This window comes from Symphalangus syndactylus, chromosome 10 (genome assembly GCF_028878055.3).
Source record: "Symphalangus syndactylus isolate Jambi chromosome 10, NHGRI_mSymSyn1-v2.1_pri, whole genome shotgun sequence".
In the NCBI taxonomy this organism is placed as follows: domain Eukaryota; kingdom Metazoa; phylum Chordata; class Mammalia; order Primates; family Hylobatidae; genus Symphalangus; species Symphalangus syndactylus.
In genome coordinates, this window is record NC_072432.2 from 120,447,326 (window position 1) to 120,472,843 (window position 25,518).

Here is a 25,518-nt window from a genome sequence, read left to right on the forward strand (position 1 = left end):
CTGGTTTCAACCAATCCTTCCAGTCTCCCAAAGTGCTGGGATTACAGGTGTGAGCCATCAAGCCTAGCACTTTCTTTCTTACTACCTATAAATTTTTGATTCATTAAGAGTCTATTTGGGGGTAAGATATAAAGTAAGGATCCATTTTATTCCCCCAAACAGTTAACCAGTCATACCAAGGCCATTAAACAATCTTCCTTACCAATTGGACGTGACACTTTTCTTAGAAACTAAATTCTTATTTGTATTTGGGTCTATTTCATAGATATGTCTGTTTCCTTTCTAGTGCCAAATTTCTACCTTTTGTAGCTTCATCAATTGTTTGACTCTCTGCCCTCACTACAGTTCTTTTCCAGACACATTTTTTGGTCTACTTATGCCTGTTGATTTTCCCGGAAGAATTTTAATGTCACCTTGATAAGTGTGTATCCTCTCCTAATCCTCTTGCAATTTCAGAAGTGGCTGAAGCCAGTAGGTCTGTGTGGGGTCATATGTGCCTTTGTTTTCATGCGTATGTTGTGTAATTAAATGCTTTTCATTTTAGCAGTAGATGATTACAAAAGAAAAAGAGTTTTTAATCTCCTCATCATAAAATAGCCCCTGTTTGCATTCTGGTAAGTTTCTTTCTGGGATTCTCCCATGCTGTTTTGGGCTCAGGTCGTATTTTTGGATGACATCGGGGCTAATCTGAAGCCAGCCCGTGACTTGGGAATGGTCACCATCCTGGTCCAGGACACTGACACGGCCCTGAAAGAACTGGAGAAAGTAACCGGAATCCAGGTAACTTGACTTGCGAGCGAGCCAAGCTTCCTGCACTTATCTGTGGTTTCTGGACTCAGGAGAGAACCACGAGCAGAGAAGCTGCTGTCCATGGAGTCCGTGAATGACTCCCGGGCACTGCTGGTTGGGAGTCCATCACCCACTGTGCAGTCAGCACGATGTCCCTAAGGAGCATCTTGCCTCTTTCTCTGCAGTCAGTGAACAGGGAGACAAGAATTTATACTAGTGTTCATGCCAGGGCCGGGGAACTGGCAGCAAGAGTGGGATGTTCAAGGCCATCCTGACCTCGCTTTTGATAGTAATTGTGGAGAACATTTACCCTAAGGATCAGGGCCCCTACCTGGCATACCCGAGCATGCCTCTGGCACTCAGGTGCAGCCCTTTAGTTCCACCCAGCTCAGAGGGAAGCCTCTTAAGAAAAGCCTGTCCCTCCCTGAGGTGGTTGGGACCGCCGCCATGATGTCCCTGGGGTTGCCTCGGGATTAGCCTGCTCCTCCAGGTCTGAGGCACCTTTCTTTTTTGGGGTTGACCTAAGGTCGCTGATCTCACTGAGTCCACAGCCTTCTGCAGAAGTGCAGCACCCTCATCCTGTGGGCACAGGAGAGAAGAGGCAAGAGAGAGCTGGCACTCAGCTGAGCCTGCCACAGGTCCAAGGATGCACAGCCATTGCCTCAAAGGGAAGTGGGTTAGTTTGCTCGGGCTGCCATAACAAAGTACTACAGGCTGTGTGGCTTCAACAACAGACATGCATTCTCTCACTGTTCTGGAGGCTGGAAGTCCGAGATCAAGGTGCCAGCAGGGTTGGTTTCTCCCGAGGCCTCTGTCCTTGGCTTGCAGATGGCCACCTTCTCCTTATTTCCTCGGTTGGTTTTTCCCTGTGTCTTTTGCTTCCTAACTTCCTCTTTTTATGAGGATACCAGTCAGATTGCACTAGTTCCCACCCAAATGACCTCCTTTAACCTTAGTTACTTCTGTAAAGGCCTAATCTCCAAATACAGTCGCATTCTAAAGTATTGGGGGCTAAGCCTGGGTGCAGTTGCTCACTCCTGTAATCACAGCACTTTGGGAGGCCGAGGTGGGTGGATCAGTTAATGTCAGGAGTTCGAGACCAACCTGGCCAACATGGCTACACCCCATCTCTACTAAAAATATAAAAACTTAGCCAAGCGTGGTGGTGGGCACCTGTAATCCCAGCTACTCGGGAGGCTGAGGCACAAGAATAGCTTGAACCCAGGAGGTGAAGGTTGCAATGATTCAAGATCATGCTACTGCACTCCAACCTGGACAACAAGAGTGAGACTCTGTCTCCAAAAACAAACAAACAAACAAACAAAAAAGTATTGGGCACTAAGACTTTAACATGTAAATTTTGAGAGTGATACAATTCAGCCCATGACAAGACTGATTTTTTGTCTTTAATGAATAAATTAAAATGTACACCCAATGACTCCATAACCTTAAAGCATCTTGCCCAAGCTTTGTTCATTTGTCCTTCTACAAACGTGCAAGTCCCAGGCAACAGAGAAGAAAGCACATCAGACTTGGGCTCAGGGAACCCATGTGCCTGTGCCACTGGCTAGGTCTGTCCCCTCAGCATACCTGAGCCACAGATACCTGTCCTGTGAAACTGGGAAAGTAAAAACCATGTCTCACTTCTCTTTGTCTCAGGGGTATGAGGAAGAGGAAGATAGAAGGAAAAATGAACATCATCCCCCTTGTATTTTTTCATTGTGGAAAAATACATGTAACATAAAATTTGCCATCTTTGTGTGTGTGTGTGCGTGCGTGCATGTGTGTGTGTGTGGACAGTTCAGTGATGTTAAGAACATGTACATTGTCGTGCAGTCATCACCACCACTCACATCTAGAACTTTTTCATCTTCCTCACATGAAACTCTGCACCATCAAACACCAACTCTCCGTTCAATGGCATGCCCTGGCCCCTGGCAACCCCCATCCTGCTTTTTTTTTTTTTTTGCTAGGGCTGTGTCTTATATAACACCTACAGCAAGCTGCCATAGACTGTGTGTCCTGCCTCCTGGCAACCCCCATTCTGCTTTTTTTTTTTTTCTGGGCTAGGGCTGTGTCTTATATAATACCTTCAGCTGCTACCTACAGCAAACGTGCCATAGACTGTGTGTCCTGGCCCCTGGCAACCCCTGTCCTGCTTTTTTCTCTGTGAATTGGACTCCTCTAGGGACCTAATGTATGTGGAATCACAATATTTGTCTTTTTGTAACTGGCTTATTTCACTTAGCATAATGTCTCCAAGGTTCACCCATGTTGCAGCATGGGTCAGAATTTCCTTCCTTTTTAGGATAGAATACTAACTATTCCACTGTAGGGATAGACCACATTGGGTTTATCCACTCAGCTATCCAAAGATGCCTGAGTTGCTTTTGCCTTTTGGCTATTGGGAATAGTGCTGCTATGAATGTGAGTGTGCATGTATCTCTTTGAGACCCTGTTTTCAGTGCTTCTGTGTGTATACCTACGACTGGAATTGCTGGATCATATGGAAATTCTATTTTTCTTTTCTTTTATTTATTATTATTTCTTTTTTCAGACAGAGTCTCGCTCTGTTGGCCAGGCTGGAGTGCAGTGGCACAATATTGGCTCACTGCAACCTCCACCTCCCAGGATCAAGCGATTTCTGGCTAATTTTTGTATTTTTAGTAGACAGGGTTTCCCCATGTTGGTCAGGCTGGTCTAAGTGATCCACCCGCCTCGGCCTCCCAGAGTGTGAGGATTACAGGCTTGAGCCACCGTGCCTGGCCAAAATTCTATTTTTAAATGTTTGAGGAAATGCTGTGCTGTTTTTCACAGCAGCTATACCCTTTTATATCCCCACAGAAAAATTACCCCTTCTTAAACAGGGGAGCCTGCGTCTCTTTCTCAGAGGAAAGCAGTGGGCATCAGTCATGAACAGACTTTGTAAATTGCACAAACATATAAGAGGATTATTAAAGTAGGAACCCCCCACTTTTCCCACCCCCAAAAGCAGGGGCATCCCCTGGCGTATGACCTAGGAAACTGAGGACACATGGCAGGAGGGACCCTAAGGGGCACCGGCTCTGCTCATGGGCCTTGGCTCCCACCCAACCATGGGCTCAGAGCCAGCAGGAGACACCAGCTGGCCCTCCGCCATCACACTGAGTCCCTCCCTGCCCCTGTCTTCTCCAGATGCCATAGAGATGGGAGGACTCACCTCCTGTGTCCCCCTCTGCAGATGCCCAGGCAGAGTCTTCCGTGGTTATAGAGGAGGTAGATTTCTTAGCTTATGTCCCCATTTTAGAGGTCACAAAACTGAGTCACTGAGGAGAATGAATTTTTTGTTGGGTTACGCCTTTAGGAATAAAAGTGACCAATCCAACAGTAGGATTCACAGTGTGTGCAGCAGCAGAGTTGAGGCATAAGGCGATTTTCACATACATATGCTCAGTAGTGGGCTCCTTGTCATTTCTGCCTCAGGGAACCTGAGTCCAGTAAGGTACAAAAGCCACCATAAGGACTCCTTGTTCAGGAATTTCCTATTTACTGAGATGGGTTAGTCTAAGCGCTCACGGACTCCTAAGAACAGTCCTGGGACCTGCCGGTGGAAGGCTATTAGGGGCTAGACTGTGTCCCCCAAAATTAATACAGTGAAGTCCTAACCTCTAATACCTCAGGATGTGACTGGGTCTGAAGAAGGGGCATTCAAGGAGGTAACGAAGTTAAAATCAGGTCACAAGGCTGAGCCCTAATCTCATCTGACTGGTCTCTTTAGAAGAAGGAGAGATTAAGGACAGGAGCCGTGGCTCACTCCTGTAATCCCAGCACTTTGGGAGGCCGAGGCGGGCGGATCACGAGGTCAGGAGATCGAGACCACGGTGAAACCCCGTCTCTACTAAAAAATACAAAAAAAAAGTTAGCCAGGCGTGGTGGCGGGCGCCTGTAGTCCCAGCTACTCGGAGAGGCTGAGGCAGGAGAATGGCGTGAACCCGGGAGGCGGAGCTTGCAGTGAGCCGAGATTGCGCCACTGCACTCCAGCCTGGGCGACAGAGCAAGACTCCGTCTTAAAAAAAAAAAAAAAAAAAAGAAATAGCTGGCCGTGGTGGTGCACACCTATAGTCCCAGCTACTTAGGAGGCTGAGGTGGGAGGATCCCTTGAGCCAAGGAGGTCAAGGCTGCAGTGAGCTGTGATCACATCACTGCATGTCAGCCTGGATGACAGAGCAGAGACCCCCAAAAAAGGGAGAAGAGGCAGAGATTAGGACACACACAGAGAGGTACCCGGGGCATGAGGACACAAGGGAAAGACCATCTGCAAGCCAAGGAGAGAGGCCTCAGGAGAAACCAGCTCCACCAGCACCTTGACTTTTGACTTCCAGCCTCCAGAACTGTGAGGAAATAAGTATCTGTTCTTGAAACCACATAAACTGGTATTTTGTCATGGCAGCCAGAGCAAACTAATACAAAGGCCCAGAGAGTTTGATTTTGGCCGACTTGAAGGAGAGACCTTTCAACAAAACTGTGCTGGAGTGACTGCTGTGTGAGCTTCGCATGGTGTCCCACATGAGCCTGGGCAACCATCTGAGGAGCTGCCACAGAAGCAAATAATATTAATTAAAGTCCAAATTCTCTGGCTTAGAGCAAGCGATTTTTGCTTCTTGCTTATATGGAGTTCAGTGGGCAGTGGCCAGGGGCTTTACCTCACGCAGTCATTCAGAGACTCAGGATGATGGAGGATGCACTGTCTTCTACCTGTGGTTTTCGAGGTTACACTGGACACCCGGCCGGAAGATGGGGAGTTGAGAATGTAGAGAATCATGTGGGGGGCTTAATGTGCCAGGCAGGAGGCTGCACTCTTCCATCTGCATCCGTTGGCCAGAACTCAGTCTTGGGGCTCCACTCAACTGGAAGGCAGGAGGGAGAATGGAGTCTGGCTGTGCTGGCAGGAGAGGGAGATGGGCTGGTCAGCCACCAGGAGGGCTCAGGATGGAGTGGCAAAGGTGATTTCCGAGGCCTCCCCTGGCACCAGTGCTCAGGAGAGTCTCTCACAGAAGGAGGCTGCGGCCGTCTCTCTCACTGTACCTTTCCTGCTTACAGCTTCTCAATATCCCGGCCCCTCTGCCAACCTCTTGCAATCCAAGTGACATGAGCCATGGGTACGTGACAATAAAGGTGAGTCAGTTTTGTCTCTCAGTTGGCTGAGTGCTCTCCCACCAGGTCACCTAAAACGACCTGCAGAGACACTCAGGAGGCTGAGATGGGAGGATCACCTGAGCCTGGGCCTGGGAGGTGGAGGTTGCAGTGAGCCGTGATTACACCACTGTACTCCAGCCTGGGTGATGGAGTGAGACCCTGTCTCAAGAAAAAAAAAAAAAAAAAAAGTGACCAGCAGTGACATTTGTTAAATATCGAGGGTGGTTGAACATCCACTATTTATAAGGAAGTGGTATTTCCCGCAAATCTCATTCCTCAGAAATCAGTGAAAGACAGACCCTGTCTCGGATTCTGTAAAGCAGTGTGACTGATGTGGCCAAACCCCCATAGAACAGCAGGCTAGGGGGCTTGGGCAGCCTGGGAGGCTAAAGCATGCACATGGCTGGCCTGTGTTGGGGAAGAACATGTTTTCATTCAACAGGCATTTATCGAACGCTTCCTCTGTGTCAGGCACAGGCCAGATACAAGGGGTGCAGTGATGATCAAGACAGACCTGTCCTCAAGGAGCCCACATTGAGGGCAAAGAGAGGGAAAGGGTCACTACAATGTTCTTTTTGTTTTAAAGGGTTATCGTAAGGCCAAGGCCACACACAGAGGGCCCTAGCTCATGGCCTGGCTGAGAGATCTAACTTGGCTTCACTGACACAGAGCAGGGGTTTAGTACGTCCTCGTGGATTCACTTTGGGATCTTTCCTCTTTTGTCATTGGCCTCATTTAAATATGAAAGGATCTAAAGCAATGGGTCCACTCATCAGCAAAAACGGCCAGACAGCCACTGTGCAGGCAGAGAAACCCAGCTGGAATCTTGGTTTTGCCACTTAACTGAGATTGCAGCCTTGGACAAGCATCTTATCCCGGTGAGCATCAGTATCCACACCTTTATAATGAAATGATGATGATATCTCTCCATGCCGTTTCTGTGAGAATTAAATGAAGTGTTGTATGCAGACCATGGGGCATAGTATCGAACAGCCACATGCTCCATAAACAGCAGCTGACAAACAAGAGAGCTGGAGGCTATGGCTGTGCTGACCTTGGAGACCTTGGGGACCCTTGCTGTCCTGGAGGAGAACCTTCAGAGAGAAATTCTGAGATGAATGGAGGGTCTTCCATGGTCCCAGGGATTTTACATTCACAGCCTCGGTGGTTTGGTTACAGCAAGGATGAGGTGCCTGCTCAGAATGGGATCTGTGCTCAGAATGGGTTCTGCCAGGGTTCTGCTGGCAGCCACCACAAATATAAAGTGGGCGGGCATCCAAGCACGAGTGGGTTTGCATAGTAAGAAAAGGCTTTTCTGCGACTTAAAGCTACTGCTCAGCACCACTGACATCCCTTCTATAACTCTGGGTTCTCCTGAAGGGGTGAAGTTTAATCAGAGCCTTCAGGTCTCATCTCTCTGGTGGTAAAGAGGAGTGAGGGGCTTTTCACCCAGGGCTGGGGGCTCGGTTGTAACCGTGGACAGGGTTATTCTCGTAATTCCCTTAGGGTTTGCATATCCAGCCAGTTTCAAGAGATTCTTTATTTGACCTTGAAGGAGTGTGATCAGAATCGCTTTACCCCGCCTTGTCTTTCCCCCACCCCATATTTAAGAGCTGGCAGTGAATTTCTGGGGAGTCCCGGCTGCGCCAGGCTCTCAGGGGGCTGTTGTATTGATTGCCACTGAATCCTAAACTGGGTTGATAATAGATCTTTCTGTGTTCTGGCTTTATGGACATTTTTCTTAACACAGAAAAAAAATGAGATGGGAAAGGACATGTGTTTGCTGGGCTACTCAGCTGAGTCAATATGAAGCTGTGAGCCTCAGTATCCACAGCTTCATAATGAGATGATAAAGCTCAAGAGTGAGCTGTTTAGTTGGCATCTGTGCTAGAACACAGGCGAACTAGGATCATTTTGATCAGACATAAGTGTGAAACATTTCTCAGTGTAAGGTAGATCAAATTTAATGTCAACTTTTGCCAAGTGCTGAAGGAAAGACTATGGAACAAACTTTGATAAACACTGTAGTCCATGAGAGGGTCTGCCAGATGCCCACCTAATGTTTTCTTGAGCAAAATAGCTTGTTGGGAATTATGAATGAAACTTCATGTGGGGCCGGGTGTGGTGGCTCATGCCTGTAATTCCAGCACTTTGGGGGGCTAAGGCAGGAGGATCACTTAATGCCAGGAGTTTGAGACCAGCCTGGGCAACATAGTGAGACCCCCCATCTCTAAAATTAGCTGGGGTGGTGATGCACATCTATGGTCCCAGCTACTTGGGAGACTGAGGTGGGAGGATTGCTAGAGCCCAGGAGTTTGAGGCTGCAGTGAGCTATGATCATACCCCTGCCCTCCAGCCTGGGCAACAAAGTGAGACCATGTCCCCCACACTGCCCAAAAAAGAAACTTCCAATGTGGGGCACAGCTTGGAGTCATCTAAGATACAGCCAAGTGGAATTGTTCCACATGAATTTCTATAATGTGACTCTGATTGTTCTCCTGCATTTCCTTTAGGATAGTGGAGATATGTAATTGGGGTAAGAACAGGGCACTTTGATTATTTGGTTCATTTGGCTGGACCCCACCATAATAGTCAAGGCTGCTTAGTGGCTGTAACAAACACCCTGTCCCTTTCAGTGGCTTCACACCAAGTGTATTTCTTGCCTACAGCACAGTGCAGTGCGGTGGGCTCTGTCTACACAGCCATTCAAGCAACCAGGCTCCTTCTCTCTGCTGCCTCCACCTTCCTCAAGGCCCATGTCATTCAGGCAGAGATAGGCAAAGGGAGGGAGGCCACGCGCAGGAGGTTCTTGTGAGCCCTGGATACAGCACCTTTCCTCTGCTTGGGAGACAGTGGCCGGAGCTCACTTGTGCGGCCACACCAACTGTAGGACGGGGAGGTGCTCTGCGAGATGCTACCATGTGTCTGGAAGAAGATGGGAACACAGACTTTGTCAAGCCTTCGCAGTCTCTGCCACACCCATAGCCCCCAAAAAGACTATGGGTGTGGCAAAGATTGAACAGATTTCATATTTAAGAAGTAAACAGCTCTTAATGAAACACTCATGGTATTGAGACAGCCAGGTGGGAGGGGGTCCCCAGAGAAACTCCAAACAGCCTGTGCACTGGGGTGGAGCCTCAGGAAGTTCTTGCCCTTTGCAGCAGGGAGGAGCCTGGCCCCTCCTCTTCCTGCGTGGAAACTGGGATTCCAACAGCGAGGCGGGAAGTGCTCTGGCAGGGAACTCTGGCCTTGCAGAGAGTCCCTGTTCCCCGTTTTTTTCCTTTTCACCTAATAAAACCCTGCTCCTTACTCACGCTTCAAACTGCGAGCCTATATTTTCATGACCTTGGGAACAAGGACCCCGTCTTTAGCTGAACTAAGGAAAAATCTTGCAACGATATTCTGCACGTGACCATGCATATTATGCTCTGCACAGTCTCAGCCCCATGTTTAATATACTGAAAACACATCACAACAGCACCAGAAACTGTGAGAGTATGGGGGCCTCGTAGAGAGGAAGGAGAAGTGTGTTGTTTTGTTTTATTTTGTTTTCCAACATCATAATCTTTGCAGAATTCTTAGGTTATGGTAAGAGCCACCTGTTTTTATTGAGTAGGTTGGCCAGAGCCTCTTCTCAGCCATTTTCATGTAACATTGGGGTCTTTCACTGAGAAATCTGGGTCATGCACAATCCAGCAAAGGACTGAAGTGGCCCTGGCATTCTGCAGACGCTGTGGTGCCTGGGTCCACTGGGCCTAGTGCTTGGTCGCTGCCCGCTCCTCTTTCCCTTCCACAGCCTGGGGTCCGTCTGCATTTTGTGGAGCTGGGCTCCGGCCCTGCTGTGTGCCTCTGCCATGGATTTCCTGAGAGCTGGTATTCTTGGAGGTACCAGGTGAGGAAAGCTGGGGAAGATGCAACCGGTCAGGGTGAGGTCGGGGGAGTCTAGATGGTGTGGCCCGACATGGACTGTCATGAGGAAGCTGAAACCTGACAGTGGAGCATTGTCTCCAAAGTGTGACCAGGTTGGGGCAGGAGAGTGACTCCAGACCTCAGGGCTATGCTAGGCCATGAGGCACTTTTGCAGATTAGAAAAGGGCAGACTTCTTTAAGACACTCCATGCCCCCTGCTGGGAAGTCTCTGTAATGAATATAGAAAGCTGCAAGAGCTTTGCCAGGGAAGATGCTGTCTTAGATGTGGCATTTCTCCCGTGCACAAGCCCCACCACTGTCCACAGCAGCCCTGTATAAATGGGCTCATCTCAGCCCCATGGCAAAGATACCGGGTAGTGCCCTGTGGCTCTTGGTTTGAGCCATTTACAGGAAGAAGGGGATGGAGGGAAGCAAAGAGGGAGTATCCGCCTAGGACTCCCATGCTGGAGTGTGCCTGTTTGTTTTCTAGATCCCTGCTCTGGCCCAGGCGGGTTACCGGGTCCTAGCTATGGACATGAAAGGCTATGGAGAGTCGTCTGCTCCTCCTGGTGGGTGCGCTGTCTTGCAGCTGTCTTGTGCTGGTCTTGCCTTCTACCTGCCTGAGCGCTCCATGCCTGGGTGCTTTCCCTGGTCCCAGATCGGAGTAGCCTTCCCCTTAAGAGAGTCTGACTTCACCTCTTTCCTCTCCTACAGTGCCCTGTGTCTCTGCACTTTGGGCCTCAGATGCCCCTGCCCCCCACACTCTGAATGAATACAGCAGCCCCAAAGGCTCATGCTCCAAGGGATCTCCCACTGACCATGGGAGATGGCGGACGTAGAATGTACTATCCATCTTGCAAAACTGAAAGGCTGTATTCAGTCCTCAGTTCTTCCTCTCCCCAGCCCCTGGCAACTCCCGTTCTACTTTCTGTCTCTATGAATCTAACTCCTCTAAAGACCGCATATAAGTGGAATCATACAGTATTTGTGCTTTTGTGTCTGGCTTCTTAGCATAATGTCCTGAAGTTTTCTCCATGTTATAGACGGCACCACAATTTCACAATTTCCTTCCTCTTTTTTTTTTTTTTTTTTTTTTTTTTTTGAGGCGGAGTCTCACTCTGTCACCCAGGCTAGAGTGCAATGGCGTGATCTTAGCTCACTGCAACCTCTGCCTCCTGGGTTCAAGTGATTCTCCTGCCTCAGCCTCCCTAGTAGCTGGGATTACACATGTGTGCCACCACACTTGGCTAATTTTTGTATTTTTAGTAGAGACCCACTTTGCTGGGTACATTTATCTTTCAGTTCTTGTAACTTTTCATGAATTATTTCTTTGATAATTTTTTCTTGTATTTTCTCTATTTTTGTTGTTCTTTTTCTTTTTGCTTTCTGGAATTGCTATTGTTAAAATATTGTTATTGTTAAAATTGCTATTATTTTTTAAATCATACTACCCATTGATTTGGGTACTCATATGACCCAAAGTAATCTACAGATGCAATGCAATCCCTGTCAAAATCTCAATGGCATTTTTTACAGAAATAGAGACAGCAATTCTACAGTTCTTATGGACCCACAAAAGACTGCAAGTAGTCAAAGCAACCTTCAGAAAGAATAACAAAGCTGGAGGCATTTGAAACACACTTCCTGATTTCAAACTATATTATAAGTCTATAGTATGATACAAACAGTGTGATACAAACATAAAGACAGACATACTTCAGTGGAACAGAATAGAAAGCCCAGCAGTCGATCCACATGTATGTGGTCAACTGATCTTTGACAAGGGTACCAGGAATACAGAATGGAGAAAGGACACTCTCTTCAAACAAATGGTGGTGGGGAAACATGAAAAAGAATGAAATTGGACCTTTATCTTACACCACACACAAAAATCAACTCAAAATGGATGAAAGGCTTAGATGTATGACCTGAAACTGTACAGCTTCTAGAAGAAAACACAGCGGGAAAGTTTGACATTGGTCTTGGCAATGATTTCACAGATGGATATGACATCAAAAGCACAGGCAACAAAAGCAAAAGCAAACACTTGAGTCTACCTCTGTCTAAGGATTTAATAAGTTTTTGTGGGTTTTTGTTGTTGTTGTTTGGTTTTTGGTTTTCTTTGCAAAAGGGCCCTTTTGATGTGTTGATATATTTTAAGTAACGTGAATGAAATATGTTTCTTTTATTTTTAATTGCAGAAATAGAAGAATATTGCATGGAAGTGTTATGTAAGGTAAGAAGAATCTTGGGTAACATCTTCCCCATCCTGCGATTTTTGTTGCTATAAACCCGAAGCTGGGGTATCCATTCAAATTTTAGGGAAGCATCATTTCACAGCCTCTGGGTATAAATTCCTACTGAAAGTCGAACAGTATTTCCAAATGATAGCCAACATGTATGCAGCATTGACTGTGTGTCAGGTCTTCCTCCAAGCAACTGATAGAAGAGAAAACTGAGTCATGGGAAGTTAAAGGTAATTGCCTGAGATCAGCAGCCGGTAGAGCCAGGTTGGAAGCCTGCAGTACTGCATTCGATGGCCTCACCATCTAAAGCATTGAAACAAAGTCACTTTATTCTGGTAAAGACATTGTTGGCCAGACCTAGGCCAGACCTGTGCAGACTGTGACCAGCATGCAGTTCCTGCTCTGAGACAGGTGTAAGCACCATCCTGGAGAGGGGCCCCTCACTTCAGTGCCGGCAGGGGAGGCCGAGGCCAACATGAGGAGAGACTGGGTCCCAAACCTCCACGCAGCTCAGGAGCAAAAGCAAATGCTGGGGGAGCCCAGGGGAGGAAACAGCCCCCAGGTTGGCTGGGGAACTAGTAATGCTGCTGGTGACACTAGGATCACAAAAGCCTCCATCTCTGTCACAGCCCTGTGGGGGCTCCTCCCCCTCATGTGTGCCCCCCAGCTTCATGCGCTGGCTTTGGCATCTCAGAAGCAATCATGGGTAAAAGTTCCATTTCCAGGCAGGGCTGCTCCTCCTTCCTCGGTTTTCCAGTCTTTGCCTCTTGCACTCTGCTGCTCCTGATCCCAAGTGTCTCCCCCAAAGTCGTACCAAGGTCTCACCAATGACCCCAGGAGCCCCTATCCTGCTGTTGTCCTCTAACCTGGACCTTGCTTATTTCCATCAAAATCTATTCTTGAGACAGGGACATTGGGTCACTTAGGAGAACTGGTCTCTTGAAGAAAGTCCTTTTACCAAAAGCAAACAAGATGGTGCTCCCATCCTACTGTTCCACCTTTGAAAAATCATGAGTACATCCACAGCTAGGTATTTACCCAAGAAAATCAATGACATATGTCCACAAAAATACCCAGATACAAATGTTCACAGCAGCATTATTCCTAACAGCCAAAAATGGAGACAACCCACATGTCCATCAGCTGATGGATGGATAAATAAAATGTGGTCCATCCCTACAGTGGGACACTGTTCAGCTATACAGAGGAATGACGTGCTGGTGCAAGCTTCGGTGGGAATGAACCCTCAAAAGACGATGCTCAGCAAAAGAAGCCAGTTTCTGTGTCAGGACAGTGGGTGGTGGGGGCAGGAATGCATCATCCCCAGGGTGGAATGAGCCTCTCACTGCTTCCCTGCAGCAGCACGAGGGCAAGCTCTACAGGGCAGCTGTCTTCCGTCCCCCTCCAGGGAAGAGCCCAGGCTTGCTGTCTTAACAATGGTGAAGGGATAGTTAGGGATATGTATTGGCATACACTGAATAATTCACTGTGCGTGTTTGGAGTTCAGCTTGGTTCCTGAGAGGATGCTGGGAAGGGAAGGGTGATGTCATGAAGACTGATGAATCATGGACGGCTGCACTGCTCAGCCTGACTACTGTAACAAAGCACCACAGACTAGGCACTTGAACGATAGACGTTTATTTTCTCACAGTTTTGGAGGCTGGAAGTCTAAGATCAAGGTCTCGGCCTCCCCTGCCAGCACTGAAGTGAGGGGCCCCTCTCCAGGATGGTGCTTACACCTGTCTTAGAGCAGGAACTCCATACTGGTCACAGTCTGCACAGGTCTGGCCGAGGTCTGGCCAACAATGGCACAGTTGGTTCTCTGAGGCCTCTCCTGGGCTTGTAGATGCCACCTTCTTCCTATATCCTCACGTGCTCGTCCCTCTGTGCGTGTCTGTGTCCTAATCTCCTCCTCTTCTGTTTTCTTTTTCTTTTTTTTTTTTTTTTTAAATAAGCAAGAGGATCTCCCTATGTTGCCCAGGTTGGTCTTCAACTTCTGGGCTCAAGGGATTCTCCTGCCTCGGCCTCCCAAAGTGCTAGGATTACAGGTGCGAGCCATTGCACCCAGCCTAATCTCTTCTTCTTTTTATTTTTATTTCCTTTATTTTTTTGAGATGGAGTCTTGCTCTGTTGCCCATGCTAGAGTGCAGTGGTGCTATCTCAGCTCACTGCAACCTCCGCCTCCTGAGTTCAAGCGATTCTCCTGCCTCAGCCTCCTGAGTAGCTGGGATTACAGGCGCCTGCCACTGTGCCCAGCTAATTTTTGTTTTGTTTTGTTTTGTTTTGGGTTTTTTTTGAGGTGGAGTTTCACTCTGTTACCATGCTGGAGTGCAGTGGCATGATCTTGGCTCACTATAATCTCTGCCTCCCGGGTTCAAGCGATTCTCCTGCCTCAGTCTCCCAAGTAGTTGGGACTATAGGCATGCGCCACCACACCCAGCTAATTTTTATATTTTTAGTAGAGATGAGGTTTCACCATGTTGGCCAGGATGATCTTGATCTTTTGACATCGTGTTCTGCCTACCTCGGCCTCCCAAAGTGCTGGGATTACAGCCTTGAGCGACTGTGCCCGGCCTAATCTCCTCTTCTTATCAGGACTCCCAGACCCGTTGGATTAGGGCCCACCCGTTTGGCCTCATTTTACCTTAATCATCTCCTTAAAGGCTGTATCTTCACAAACAGTCCCATTCTGAGGCCCTGAGGGTAGGACTTCAACACAGTAGTTTTGGGGATGACGCAGTTCAGCCCATCATAAAGGCTGAGGCAGGCAGATGCGGTTGATGATTTTGCCTGTGTGTGTCTTCTTTCTTAGGAGATGGTAACCTTCCTGGATAAATTGGTAAGTCATTATTTTGAACTGATATCTTTGGAGAATTCCTTTGGGGCCTGGGTAATTAAAGAAAAGGCATCAGCTTTGAGCAGAGGTCACGGGCAGGGAGGGCACATTTTTGGGCAGTTTAGGGCAGAGTGGGCATGGGCAGGGAAAATCACAAAAACAAATGGCAAAGAGCAAGGATTGCTTCGAGAACAGGATGGAGATGAGCTCGTTTATTTGTCTTTTAATGAAGGGCAGGTTCCAGGGAATGGGACCAGGGAGGATAGCCTTGAGTATCAGGTAGAGAAGTTTGGAAAATAACCCATAGGCTAATATTTCTCAGCTCTTTAAACTTTCATCCCTTCTGACACTTCTAAAACCTCCTGCTTGCATTTGACATTGTTGTGAATGTCAAACCCAATGATACCAAATGAAAGCAAATCAGCAGTAGTGAGCTGAGAATGCGCTTTTGCAGAGTACACTTCCCACTCCCAAGACTGCATGGTATAACAGCCTCCCCTTCCCCCAGGTGAGGTCAGAGGGGCAGAATGGACAGAGGGGTCAGGCCCAGGCAGAACAGCAGCAGTGGAGGACAGAGAAGGACTATGGAGCTGCGGGACTTAGGGCCTCTTAATTGGATGTGGGAGTCAGAGAGGATCTAGGAGGCCAACCTCTGGTTCACCAGCAGGGCGCTGTGCCTGACACGGCAGGGAAGAGACCGTGAGAATATCATGGTCCCTGCCCTCCGCAGATTCTCAGTTTCCTGGGATTAGGTTTGGAACTTTTGTGTGTGATGGGGACAGGGAACAGGGCATGGCCCAGAGTAGCCACCCAGTCCTGACTCTGTACAGCCTTCTGTCTAGAAGCATGTCCCTTATTGTTAAGAGAGTGACTCCGGGGTTGCTGCCAGTAGGGTCAGTGTGGAGGGAGGTGCGGATAGGCTCTGCCATCTAGGTTTCGCTCTGTGATGTTTGTATGACGAAACCACCTGACACATTTCTGAGAATGTGTCCCCCTTGTTAAGCGACACGTGGCTATAGCTGTTCCATAAAGGGGAGTTGACGTTGTCATTGTCAGTACCGGCAGCAGAAAGAGAGAGATTAAAGATGCTTTGGGCCTTTAATGGTTGTTTAAGGGAGGAGAGCTTCCAAAAAAGTGGGGTTGTGGGGGGTAGAAGCATAATCATTTGATAAAAGACGCACATGGAACATGAAGAGGTAAGTTATACTTCTTTTAAGATAGAAGGGAGGAAAAAGGAGAAAAGAACGAAAGAAAATTTGATTTGAGAGAGGGTAGAGAGGGAGAAGGAACCCATGGCCTGTGGCCTCGGTCTCCTAAGCAGATGTAAAAGGCCGGCTATTTGGGTTGAGGGTCTGTGGCTGGTGGAGGGAGGAGAGACTTGAAGGGTGGGCATTTGGAGAGCTGCTGTGGGTCAGGGGAGGAGGCCCTGGTGTCGAGGGGCTGGCTGAGGGCTGAACCTCTCAGCACCCCATTCCAGAAGCCTCCCCACATTCGGCTCCCTTCTTTTTCCTTCTCTAGGGCCTCTCTCAAGCAGTGTTCATTGGCCATGACTGGGGAGGCATGCTGGTGTGGTACATGGCTCTCTTCTACCCCGAGAGAGTGAGGTAATTGGGCCTCGGGCAATAAAGATTTGGAGGAGGCTGGACTTGAACTCCTGTGAGAATTGTTCCTCAGATCTTTAAGCCCAAAAAACTTCTCAAAAACAAGTAGGTAATCTGGGAAGGTGATGTCTTCACTCTTTAGTGTCTGGTGACACGTTAAAAAGAGGGCCTAGCTGGGCGTGGTGGCTCATGCCTATAATCCCAGCACTTTGGGAGGCTGAGGCGGGTGGATCACCTGAGGTCAGGAGTTCGAGACCAGCCTGGCCAACATGGTGAAACCCCATTTCTACTAAAAATACAAAAATTAGCCGGGCATGGTGGCACGCGCCTATAATCCCAGCTACTCCAGAGGCTGAGGCAGGAAAATCGCTTGAACCCAGGAGGTGGAGGTTGCAGTGAGCCGAGATTGTACCATTGCCCTCCAGCCTGGGTGACAAGAGTGAAACTCTGTCTCAAAAAAAAAAAAAAAAAAAAAAGGAGGCAGAGCTTGCAGTGAGCTGAGATGGCCTACTGCACTCCAGCCTGAGCAACAGAGTGAGACTCCATCTCAAAATAAATAAATAAATAAATATAAAAATAAAAAAAAAGAGGGCCTAATGAGCTAATATGTTAGGAAGCGGCACCTGTTCCAATTACAGGCAGGGCCCTTCATGTCTAGGCTCCCCACTGCCTTTCTGTTGTTATTTTCCAGCATATCCCATTCCATGGCTGGCCTCTAGCCACGCAGACTCTGTGCTCCATTGAACACAGCCTCAAGCTTTGCCCCCTTCTAGAATTTGCCCAGGGTACCTTATGTTGTTCCCCTCCCAGGCCTTGTTCCCCTCTCCAACTCTCCCCATTCTGAAAAGCCAAGTTCAAATGCTTCCTTTTCCACAGGGTCCTCCATAACGCCCAATTCAGGAATTCCTTATCTCCTTCCAACTCCCATGCTATTTTGTGCTATTCTGTGGCTCATATCGTAGTCATCTCATAAGGTCATTGTGTGTTTTTCTATTTTTCCTTATTAAATTATAACGAGCTCCTTGAGGATAGAAACAATATTTTATTCATTTTACATTTTCTCTCCCCTAGTATATACCATAGAATTATGCTCAATCCAGAGGAGACACAATGAATGAATAAAGGGAGGAAAAAAATGAATGCATATTTTAAAACTAGAGAGAGATTTGCGTCTCCATATTCTATTCAGGGTTGCTATAGTATGTGTAGTGTGTGTGTGTGTGTGTATGTGTGTGTGTGTGTGCCTATGTGTCTAAGGCAAGTTGGTGAGATATACTGCAGTTTAGTGGGAAAAAAAACCAATGGACTAGGAATAAAAAATCCTGAGTTCTGATCCCATTCTCCCATTATATGACCTTATGCATAGAATGTTCCCACTCTGAGCTTCAGTTTTGAACTGCAAAGTCCTTTCTGGCTCTTGCAAGACTGTCTTCTTACAGGGGCTATGTCTTGCTGCCTCTTATTTCTGTAGGGCGGTGGCCAGTTTGAATACTCCCTTCATACCAGCAAATCCCAACGTGTCCCCTTTGGAGAGTATCAAAGCCAACCCAGTATTTGATTACCAGCTCTACTTCCAAGAACCAGTAAGTGTGGCACCAGGGGCAACAATGGGAGCATTAGTGTTTGCCTTTCCCTTTCCTGTCTCCTTCTTGTTTGCTTTATCACTGTCCCCTTTAATTTTATGTGGCATTAGTCAGAAACGATTTTACAAATGGGCTCAGGTAAAACCGGCTGCCGTGCCCAGCTGGTCCTTCCCAGGCAATGGCACATTTCCGTGTGTGTTTGGGTGGTGAAGGGCCGGGGGATGTTGTACCCTGAGGGGATGGCTTCTCTGGTGTCTCTGCAATTGCAGAGTTTTGGGGCTCAGTGCTCAGGTAGAGCTACCCCTTCTGGTTCTCTGGTTGAAAGGCTGGTGATTATGGCACCAGGGTCTAAGAGTCCTGCAACAGGCCCCACGTGTGCTCTGAAGAATCTGAGAAGTTTCTAGGTATCAATACACGTGCCACGAAGATGCCTTTCAAAGATGCCCCCAGACGTGGCTGATACGTGTATTGGGGCATCCCTGCCACTGTTAACCGGAATTCACTGAGAGCAGCATCAGGAGTCAACGTCACCTGGCCTGGTGCCCGCCTGCAACTGCCTTCTTCTGTGGGAGGCTTCTGCTATGCATCCACTTGGGGGCATTATCCAGAGAGAATAAAAGATGTTTCCTGCACACTCCAGAGAGAGAGGAATGGAAGGAATTAATTAATCAGGAATGTGAGAGCGTCTCCCACGTTCCTCTCCCAGCCTCCACCTCTGCTCCTCTTAGGAGGGACCATTTCCAGCAAGACCACAACCATCCCAGTTTCGATTCAACGACTAACTCTTCTCCAACAATTATTTTCATTGATGAGACAGCATCTGTGTGAAAGGAGCTTTGCGATTCAGGCAATAACTGGACTCACTCACCAAAAGCTCCCAGTGGCATTTTAAAGAGACCTCAACATGTTGCATCCCACATCCTACGGGGAGGCCTGGGCGCTACTGTGCCACAGCCTGGTGTGTGGGAATCCATGAGCTTCCTTTGGCCTGAATGAAAGCACAAGGTCCTTCATTAGTGTGAGATAGTCTCGATGGTGAGACTATGGGTGTGGTGTGTGGTATAGCGGGCATATTACTTTGCTGGGGCTGCCATAACAAAAGCTAGGTAGCTCAACAGACTGGGTAGCTTCACCAACAGAAATTCACAGTCTTACAGTTTTAGAAGCTGGAAGTTCAAGATCAGGGTATTTGTAGAGTTGGTTTCTCTTGAGGCCTCTCTCCTTGGCTTGTGGGTAGTCCTCTTCTCCTTGTGTCCTCATATGGTATTTAGCCCATTAAAAAAAAATTTTTTTTTGAGACAGGATCTCGCTCTGTCACTCAGGCTGGAGTGCAGTGGTGTGATCATAGCTCACTGCAGCCTCGACCTCTCCAAGCCCAGATGATCCTCCCATGTCAGCCTCCTGAGTAGCTGAGACTACAGGTGCATGCCCCCACACCTGGCTAACTTTTTGTGTGTGTATTTTTTATTTTCATTTTATTTTATTTGAGACAGAGTCTCCCTCTGTTGCGCAAGCTGGAGTACAGTGGCACAATCTCAGCTACTGCAACCTCCGCCTCCTAGGTTCAAGCGATTCTCCTGCCTCAGCCTCTCGAGTAGCTGGGACTATGGTGCATGCCACCACGCCCGGCTAGTTTTTTGTTTTTGGTTGTTGTTGGTTGTTGTTTTTGTATTTTCAGTAGAGATGGGGTTTCACCATATTGGCCAGACTGGTCTCGAACTCCTGACCTCGTGATCCACCTGCCTCGGCCTCCCAAAGTGCTGGGATTACAGGCGTGAATATATAGAGACAGGGTTTCACCATGTTAACCAGGCTGGTTTCAAACTCCTGGGCTCAGGTGATCCACATGCCTTGGCCTCCCAAAGCTCTAGGATTACAGGTGTGAGCTATTGCACATGGCCTAAAATATTTTTAATTGTGGTAAAATACACGTAATGTAAAATTGACCATGTTACCTATTTATAAGTGTGCAGTTCTGTGACATTAAGCACATGTACCTTGTTGTGCATACGTGTCATGTAAAATTGACCATGTTACCTATTTGTAAGTGTGCAGCTCTGTGGCATTAAGTACGTGTAGATCGTTGTGCAGCCATCACCACATCCACCTCCAGAACTTTTTCATCTTCCCAACTGAAGCCCTTCGCCCATTAAACACTAACTCCTCATCTCCCCTCCTCCCAGTGTCTGGCAGCCACCATTCTACTTTCTGTCTGTATGATTTTGACTCCTCTAGGAACCTCATAAAAGTGGAAGCATGCAGTATTTGTCCTTTTGTGACTAGTTTCTTTCACTTAGCATCATGCCTTCAAGGTTCACCCATGTTGTAGCAGGGGCCAGAACTGCCTTCCTTTTTAAGGCTGAATACTATTCCATGGTGTGTATAGACCACATTCTCTTAATCCGGTCATCTGTCAATGGGTTACAGCTACAGCTGTTTTTGAGCTCTTATATGCCACGTGGTTCTAATCTTCACAGCAACACAAAGAATCCTCTCCTATCTTCTCAGCTGAGCAAACAGAGGCTCAGAGGGCTTAACCCCAACTGGCCCAAGACTAGGTACATGATTGGGTCAGGATATCGACCTAGGCTTGTTTGACTCCAAAGCCCATGCCTCCAGCTGTGCTGGAGAAGAGCTTGGGCTTTGTTCTGTGTGCTATGGGGAGTCAAGCAGAGAGAGGAGGGACAAATCGGGGTAAGCTCAAAATCCTGATCGCAAAAGTGACCTTAGGAGAAAGACGCTTAGTAATTACAGCCCTTGTCAAGGCACAGTTTTTCGTTTCAAAGGTTGTTAACAGTTATTGTGGAAAAATCAGTACCTCTATTCTGTTGTAGCAGCTGGGTTTAAAATCTGCAGTGAGAGTTTTGGGGACGGTTTTGTTCTTAAGAACAAAACGCCTTGGCAGGGAAATGTTAGATATTCAAATTAGTGATCTGGCCACAGAAAGATACCCAGCAACCAGGTTGGGCTGCATCCAGCCACTGGAACCACTCAATAGGCACAGAGCTGGGACTGGGGGAGAAATCACTCACAGGGGTTCCTGCCAGCCTGCCTGGTACCTACTCTCTAAGGAACAAGTAGGCAAAGGTACTTCCTATCTCTGGCCCTCAGTTTCCTCATCTGCAAAAGGTTGGTTTTGGGTGGTTTTCAAACAGGTAATAGCTTCCAACTTAAGCTGATTCCAGGTCAGCAAATAAAGCCAATAACATGGAGAACAGCTCTCGGATGCATAGTGGGTGCTGGGAGTTCCTCCTTCCTGCCATCTCCTAACCCTCTCCCTCCCTGGCCAGGAGGAGGCATTTCTGACATCTCTCCTTCTCCCTAGGAGCACTGAGATTGTTCCAGACCCATGCAGCCTAAGGAAGACTCCTTCTGTGCTGTGGGTGCACCCGTCTCCCCCACTTATTTTTTTTTATTATTATTATTATTTGAGAGAGAGTCTCACTGTATCGCCCAGGCTGGAGTGCAGTGGCACAATCTCGGCTCACTGCAACCTCCAACTCCCAGGTTCAAGCGATTCTCCTGCCTCGGCCTCCCGAGTAGCTGGGATTACAGGCACCCACCACCATGCCTGGCTAATTTTTGCATTTTTAATAGAGACAGGGTTTCACCATGTTGGCCAGGCTGGTCTCGAACTCCTGACCTCAGGTGATCTGCCCTCCTGGGCTTCCCAAAATGCTGGGTGAGCCACTGCGCCCAGCCCCATCTCTCCCACTTCTGGCTCATCTCTGCTGAGCACTGCAGGGTGAGGCTTAGATTAACTCCAAGTTTAGAGTCAGCTCCAATATAGCTCTTTGAACCCTTAGCCAGCCTGCTGAATCTTGGCCTGGGAATCTGCCAAGTCTGCTGGAAACAAACAAGGCTTGCTTTTCTTTCCTTCTCGGAGAAGAGGTGACAGCTTTCCATGTGTAGAGTGAGAAAGCATGAAGACTAGGCAGCTCTGGCAGCGAAGGCCAGTGGAATCGGCTGGGTCATTTCAGCTGAGCTGTTCCATGTTTTAAATCTGAGGATTCCCAAAGTCCTCACTTGCCCTGGGGGATACTCACACCCCCTTATGCCCCCCTATACCAGAACGTACCTAGGATATCCTGTGAACCCTGCCCTCTCCCACCTCACGACACTGGTCCTCTTTACTTGTCCTTAAACCGTGCGTGTGTATTTTTATTTCTTTGAGGAAGACTGGGTGGCAGGCACCTGTGTATGTGTCTGGAAACATAGCAAGCTAGAGGCAGATTTCAGGCAAAAAAAAAAAAAATGCTCTTTTGGGCTGGGCGTGGTGACTCACGTCTGTAATCTCAGCAGACAGGCAGATCACCTGAGGTCAGGAGTTCGAGACCAGCCTGGCCAACATGGTGAAACCTCATCTCTACTAAAAATACAAAAGATAGCTGGGTGTGATGGTGCATGCCTGTAATCCCAGCTGCTCGGGAGGCTGAGGCAGGAGAATCTCTTGAACCTGGAAGATGGAGGTTGCACTACTGCACTCCAGCCTGAGCAAAAAAAAAAAAAAGAAGAAAAAAAAAGGCCTTTTGCTTAAGTATTTAACCAGATGAGAAACTAAGGATCAGAGAGAAAATGTAGGAAAAGAAAAATTATAGGCAGGAAGTTTTACCTGGCTGAAAATCATCCACAAATGATTTTCTTTCTCCTCAAAACATTGAGTCTCTCTCTCTCTCTCTCTCTGTCTTTCTCTCTCTCTTTTTTTTTTCTGCTGTGTTGCCCAGGCTGGTCTCCACGTCCTGGCATCAAGTGATCCTCCCACCTCAGCCTCCCAGACTGCTGGGATTACAGGTGTGAGAGCCACCATGCCAGCCTAAATGTTGAGTCTTTCTTAATCTCTAGAACACAGTAGCTCCTTCAGGCCATGGGGACAGCTGGTGATTAGTTACAGAGTTTATTTTTTAGGTTTTGTTTTTGTTTTGAAATTATGAAGTAATTCATGCTTGCTATTAAAAAAAGTCCTGAGTTGTATAAAGTAAAAAGCTGAATCCCCCTTTGCCCACCGACAAGCTACTAGTAGCTACTACGAATAGTCTGGTATTTCCCAGACATTCTTTGAAATATTTTAAAACTATTTTTGAATATTTTTAAGCAAATATATGTGTGTATGAGCACACACACATATATAATTTCTCATATAAATGGAATCATGCTGCTTTTTCATTTAATACATATTGCACAGATTTTTTTGTCAGCACATATAGATTTATTTCATTCTTTTTAATGGCTGCATGGGGTTTTGTAACAGGTAGACTATGGATTATGTAATCCTCTGTTGAGGGACATTATTTTGATTATTTTTCACAGCCGAATAATATAGTTTAAAAGAAAGTGCCACTGTTTGCTACCTTACGCACCAAGCTATTGTTACCTCAATTTTTTTTTTTTTTTTTTTTTTTTGAGATGGAGTTTTGCTCTTGTTGCCCAGGCTGGAGTGCAATGGCATGATCTCAGCTCACCACAACCTCCATCTCCCGGGTTCAAGTGATTCTCCTGCCTTAACCTCCCAAGTAGCTGGGATTACAGGCATGCACCGCCACACATGGCTAATTTTGTATTTTTAGTAGAGAAGTGGTTTCTCCATGTTGGTCAGGCTGCTCTCGAACTCCCAGCCTCAGTTGATTTGCCCGTCTCGGCCTCCTGAAGTGCTGGGACTACAGGCGTGAGCCATCGTGCCCGGCGTTACTTTAATTTTTATGCCCTTTATGGAGGAAACCCTTGGCAGGGTTATTTTCATTGTCTTAAATTGGCAGTGTTGTGTTAGGTTGTGGTGAAAAGAACCAAATATGGCAGGGTTTGGAGTCCGATGTTCTCATTTATAATCTGCCTGACCTTCAACGAGGCACTTACGGCTCCTGACCTGAGCATCTTCCTCTGTGAAATGGGCTGCCCAGCTCAGTGCTGTTATGGACAGAAAGAGCTGGCACCGTCAGCATGTGGCAGGCGGCCCCCAGTGCCCTGGGTCCCCGTAGAGCCCCCTAAGTCTTTGCTGTCCACCTCTCTCTCATCTGACCAGCCACACCACAGAGTCTCAAAGGCCAACAGTTTGCTCTCTGCCCAGATTTCGGATGCTTCCAGCCACTGGCATTTTTGACCTCAGGGACAACTACCCCACTGTTTCTCCTGGCCTGTCTTGGAGAATACTGGCGCAGACTTCCAGAGGAATTGGAGTCATTTTTGTCAAGGTAGACGGAGCATGAAACAGAGTTGCTGGCCCAGCCCGCTGACCAGCGGAGGCTTCACCTCCCCTCCTGAATGGCGTCCTTTGGCGTTAATTGTAAAGGGCAGGAGGGATGAGTGGGGGCTTCGTGGACCTGCAGTTTGGCTTCAACAGCTGCCTCCATTGTCTCACCCACAAAACAATAGCCACAGTTAAGTGCAGCCTCTCAGCAGACCTGTTCTCTGCCTTGGAAAGGACACAAGAGAAGATTAAAGAGGAGAGACTCCTGGGATGGTGGAGGGGAGCTCTCCCTGTTAGGAGGGCTGAGCACAGGAGGCAATCCTGTGCCCCCCACCAATGTGGGGGCACCTCCATGGCAAATTAGGTGACTGACAGCACCGCCCCTACCAGCGCTGAGTGGAAAGTCTAGACAAAACTCCATCTTCTTTGTGGCGTCCTGCATTTCTGGGGGCTCCTCTGACAGTGCGCTGAATATGCACATGGGAAGTAAATTGAGAGGATGAGGGAAGTCCAGGGCACCTTGGATCCTGGGACCCTCCAGACCCCCACCCTGCGGTTGGCACACCTGCTGCCTGTTGCTCCTGGGGGCGGTGCCTGGCCCCCCTGAGCCCACGGTAATGAAGATCCTGGCCCCTTTCCCTCCTCACCCTCTCCCCTCAGCCCCCACATCAAGATACTCCCTGGAGACATGCTTTAGTATAAGCTGGGGGCCAGAAATGGGAGGAAAATAACAGAAGATAACATTTGTCCTCTGCTTATGTGCTTAGCTGAGACCTCCTGACTCTTTAATCTACAAAAGGTAAGACCGTATCTTTAAATCCTACAGACCAATGACAAATTTCCTGTCTGCTCTGGATAGGGGCTCCTCCTTTTGTGTTCCCACTCCCAGGGCTGCCGTAACAAAGTACCACAAGCTGGGTGAGTTAGAACCACAGAAGTGAATTCTCGACAGTTCTTAAGGCTAGATGTCCAATATCAGGGTCTCGGCAGGGTTGGTCCCTTCTGGGGGCTCCCGAGAGAGAGTCCGTTTCATGCCTGTCTCCCAGCCCCTGGTGGTTGCTGGCAATTCCTGGTGTTCCTCAGCTTGTAGACGCATCACTCCCGTCCCTGCCTCCATCCTCATGTGGCATCCTCCCTTCTGTGTCTCTGTATGTCTCAATTTCCCTCTTTCTCTCATAAGGACACAGGTCATTAGATC

The 25,518-nt window shown here is 47.9% G+C and overlaps 1 protein-coding gene across 10 annotated transcripts in view; it reads left to right on the top strand.

Annotated features, from left to right (window-relative positions):
• Positions 1-25,518, top strand: part of EPHX2 (epoxide hydrolase 2) — an 86,579-nt gene that overhangs the window by 13,573 nt on the left and 47,488 nt on the right. For 6 of the 10 annotated variants that reach the window (XR_010114133.1, XM_055295781.2, XM_055295780.2 and 3 more), the window contains exons 5-12: positions 658-780; positions 5,869-5,943; positions 9,761-9,856; positions 10,364-10,442; positions 12,075-12,109; positions 14,932-14,958; positions 16,474-16,559; positions 18,028-18,139. Coding sequence is in view for 9 of the 10 variants with exons in the window: in XM_055295781.2 (XP_055151756.2) it covers positions 658-780; positions 5,869-5,943; positions 9,761-9,856; positions 10,364-10,442; positions 12,075-12,109; positions 14,932-14,958; positions 16,474-16,559; positions 18,028-18,139 (633 nt within the window). In the remaining variant the exon portion in view is untranslated. Of the gene's footprint in view, positions 1-657; positions 781-5,218; positions 5,848-5,868; positions 5,944-9,760; positions 9,857-10,363; positions 10,443-12,074; positions 12,110-14,931; positions 14,959-16,473; positions 16,560-18,027; positions 18,144-18,536; positions 18,544-18,747; positions 20,307-25,518 lie in introns of those variants that run through there. The other 4 variants (XM_063611451.1, XM_055295786.2, XM_055295785.2 and 1 more) reach the window with 4 other exon arrangements.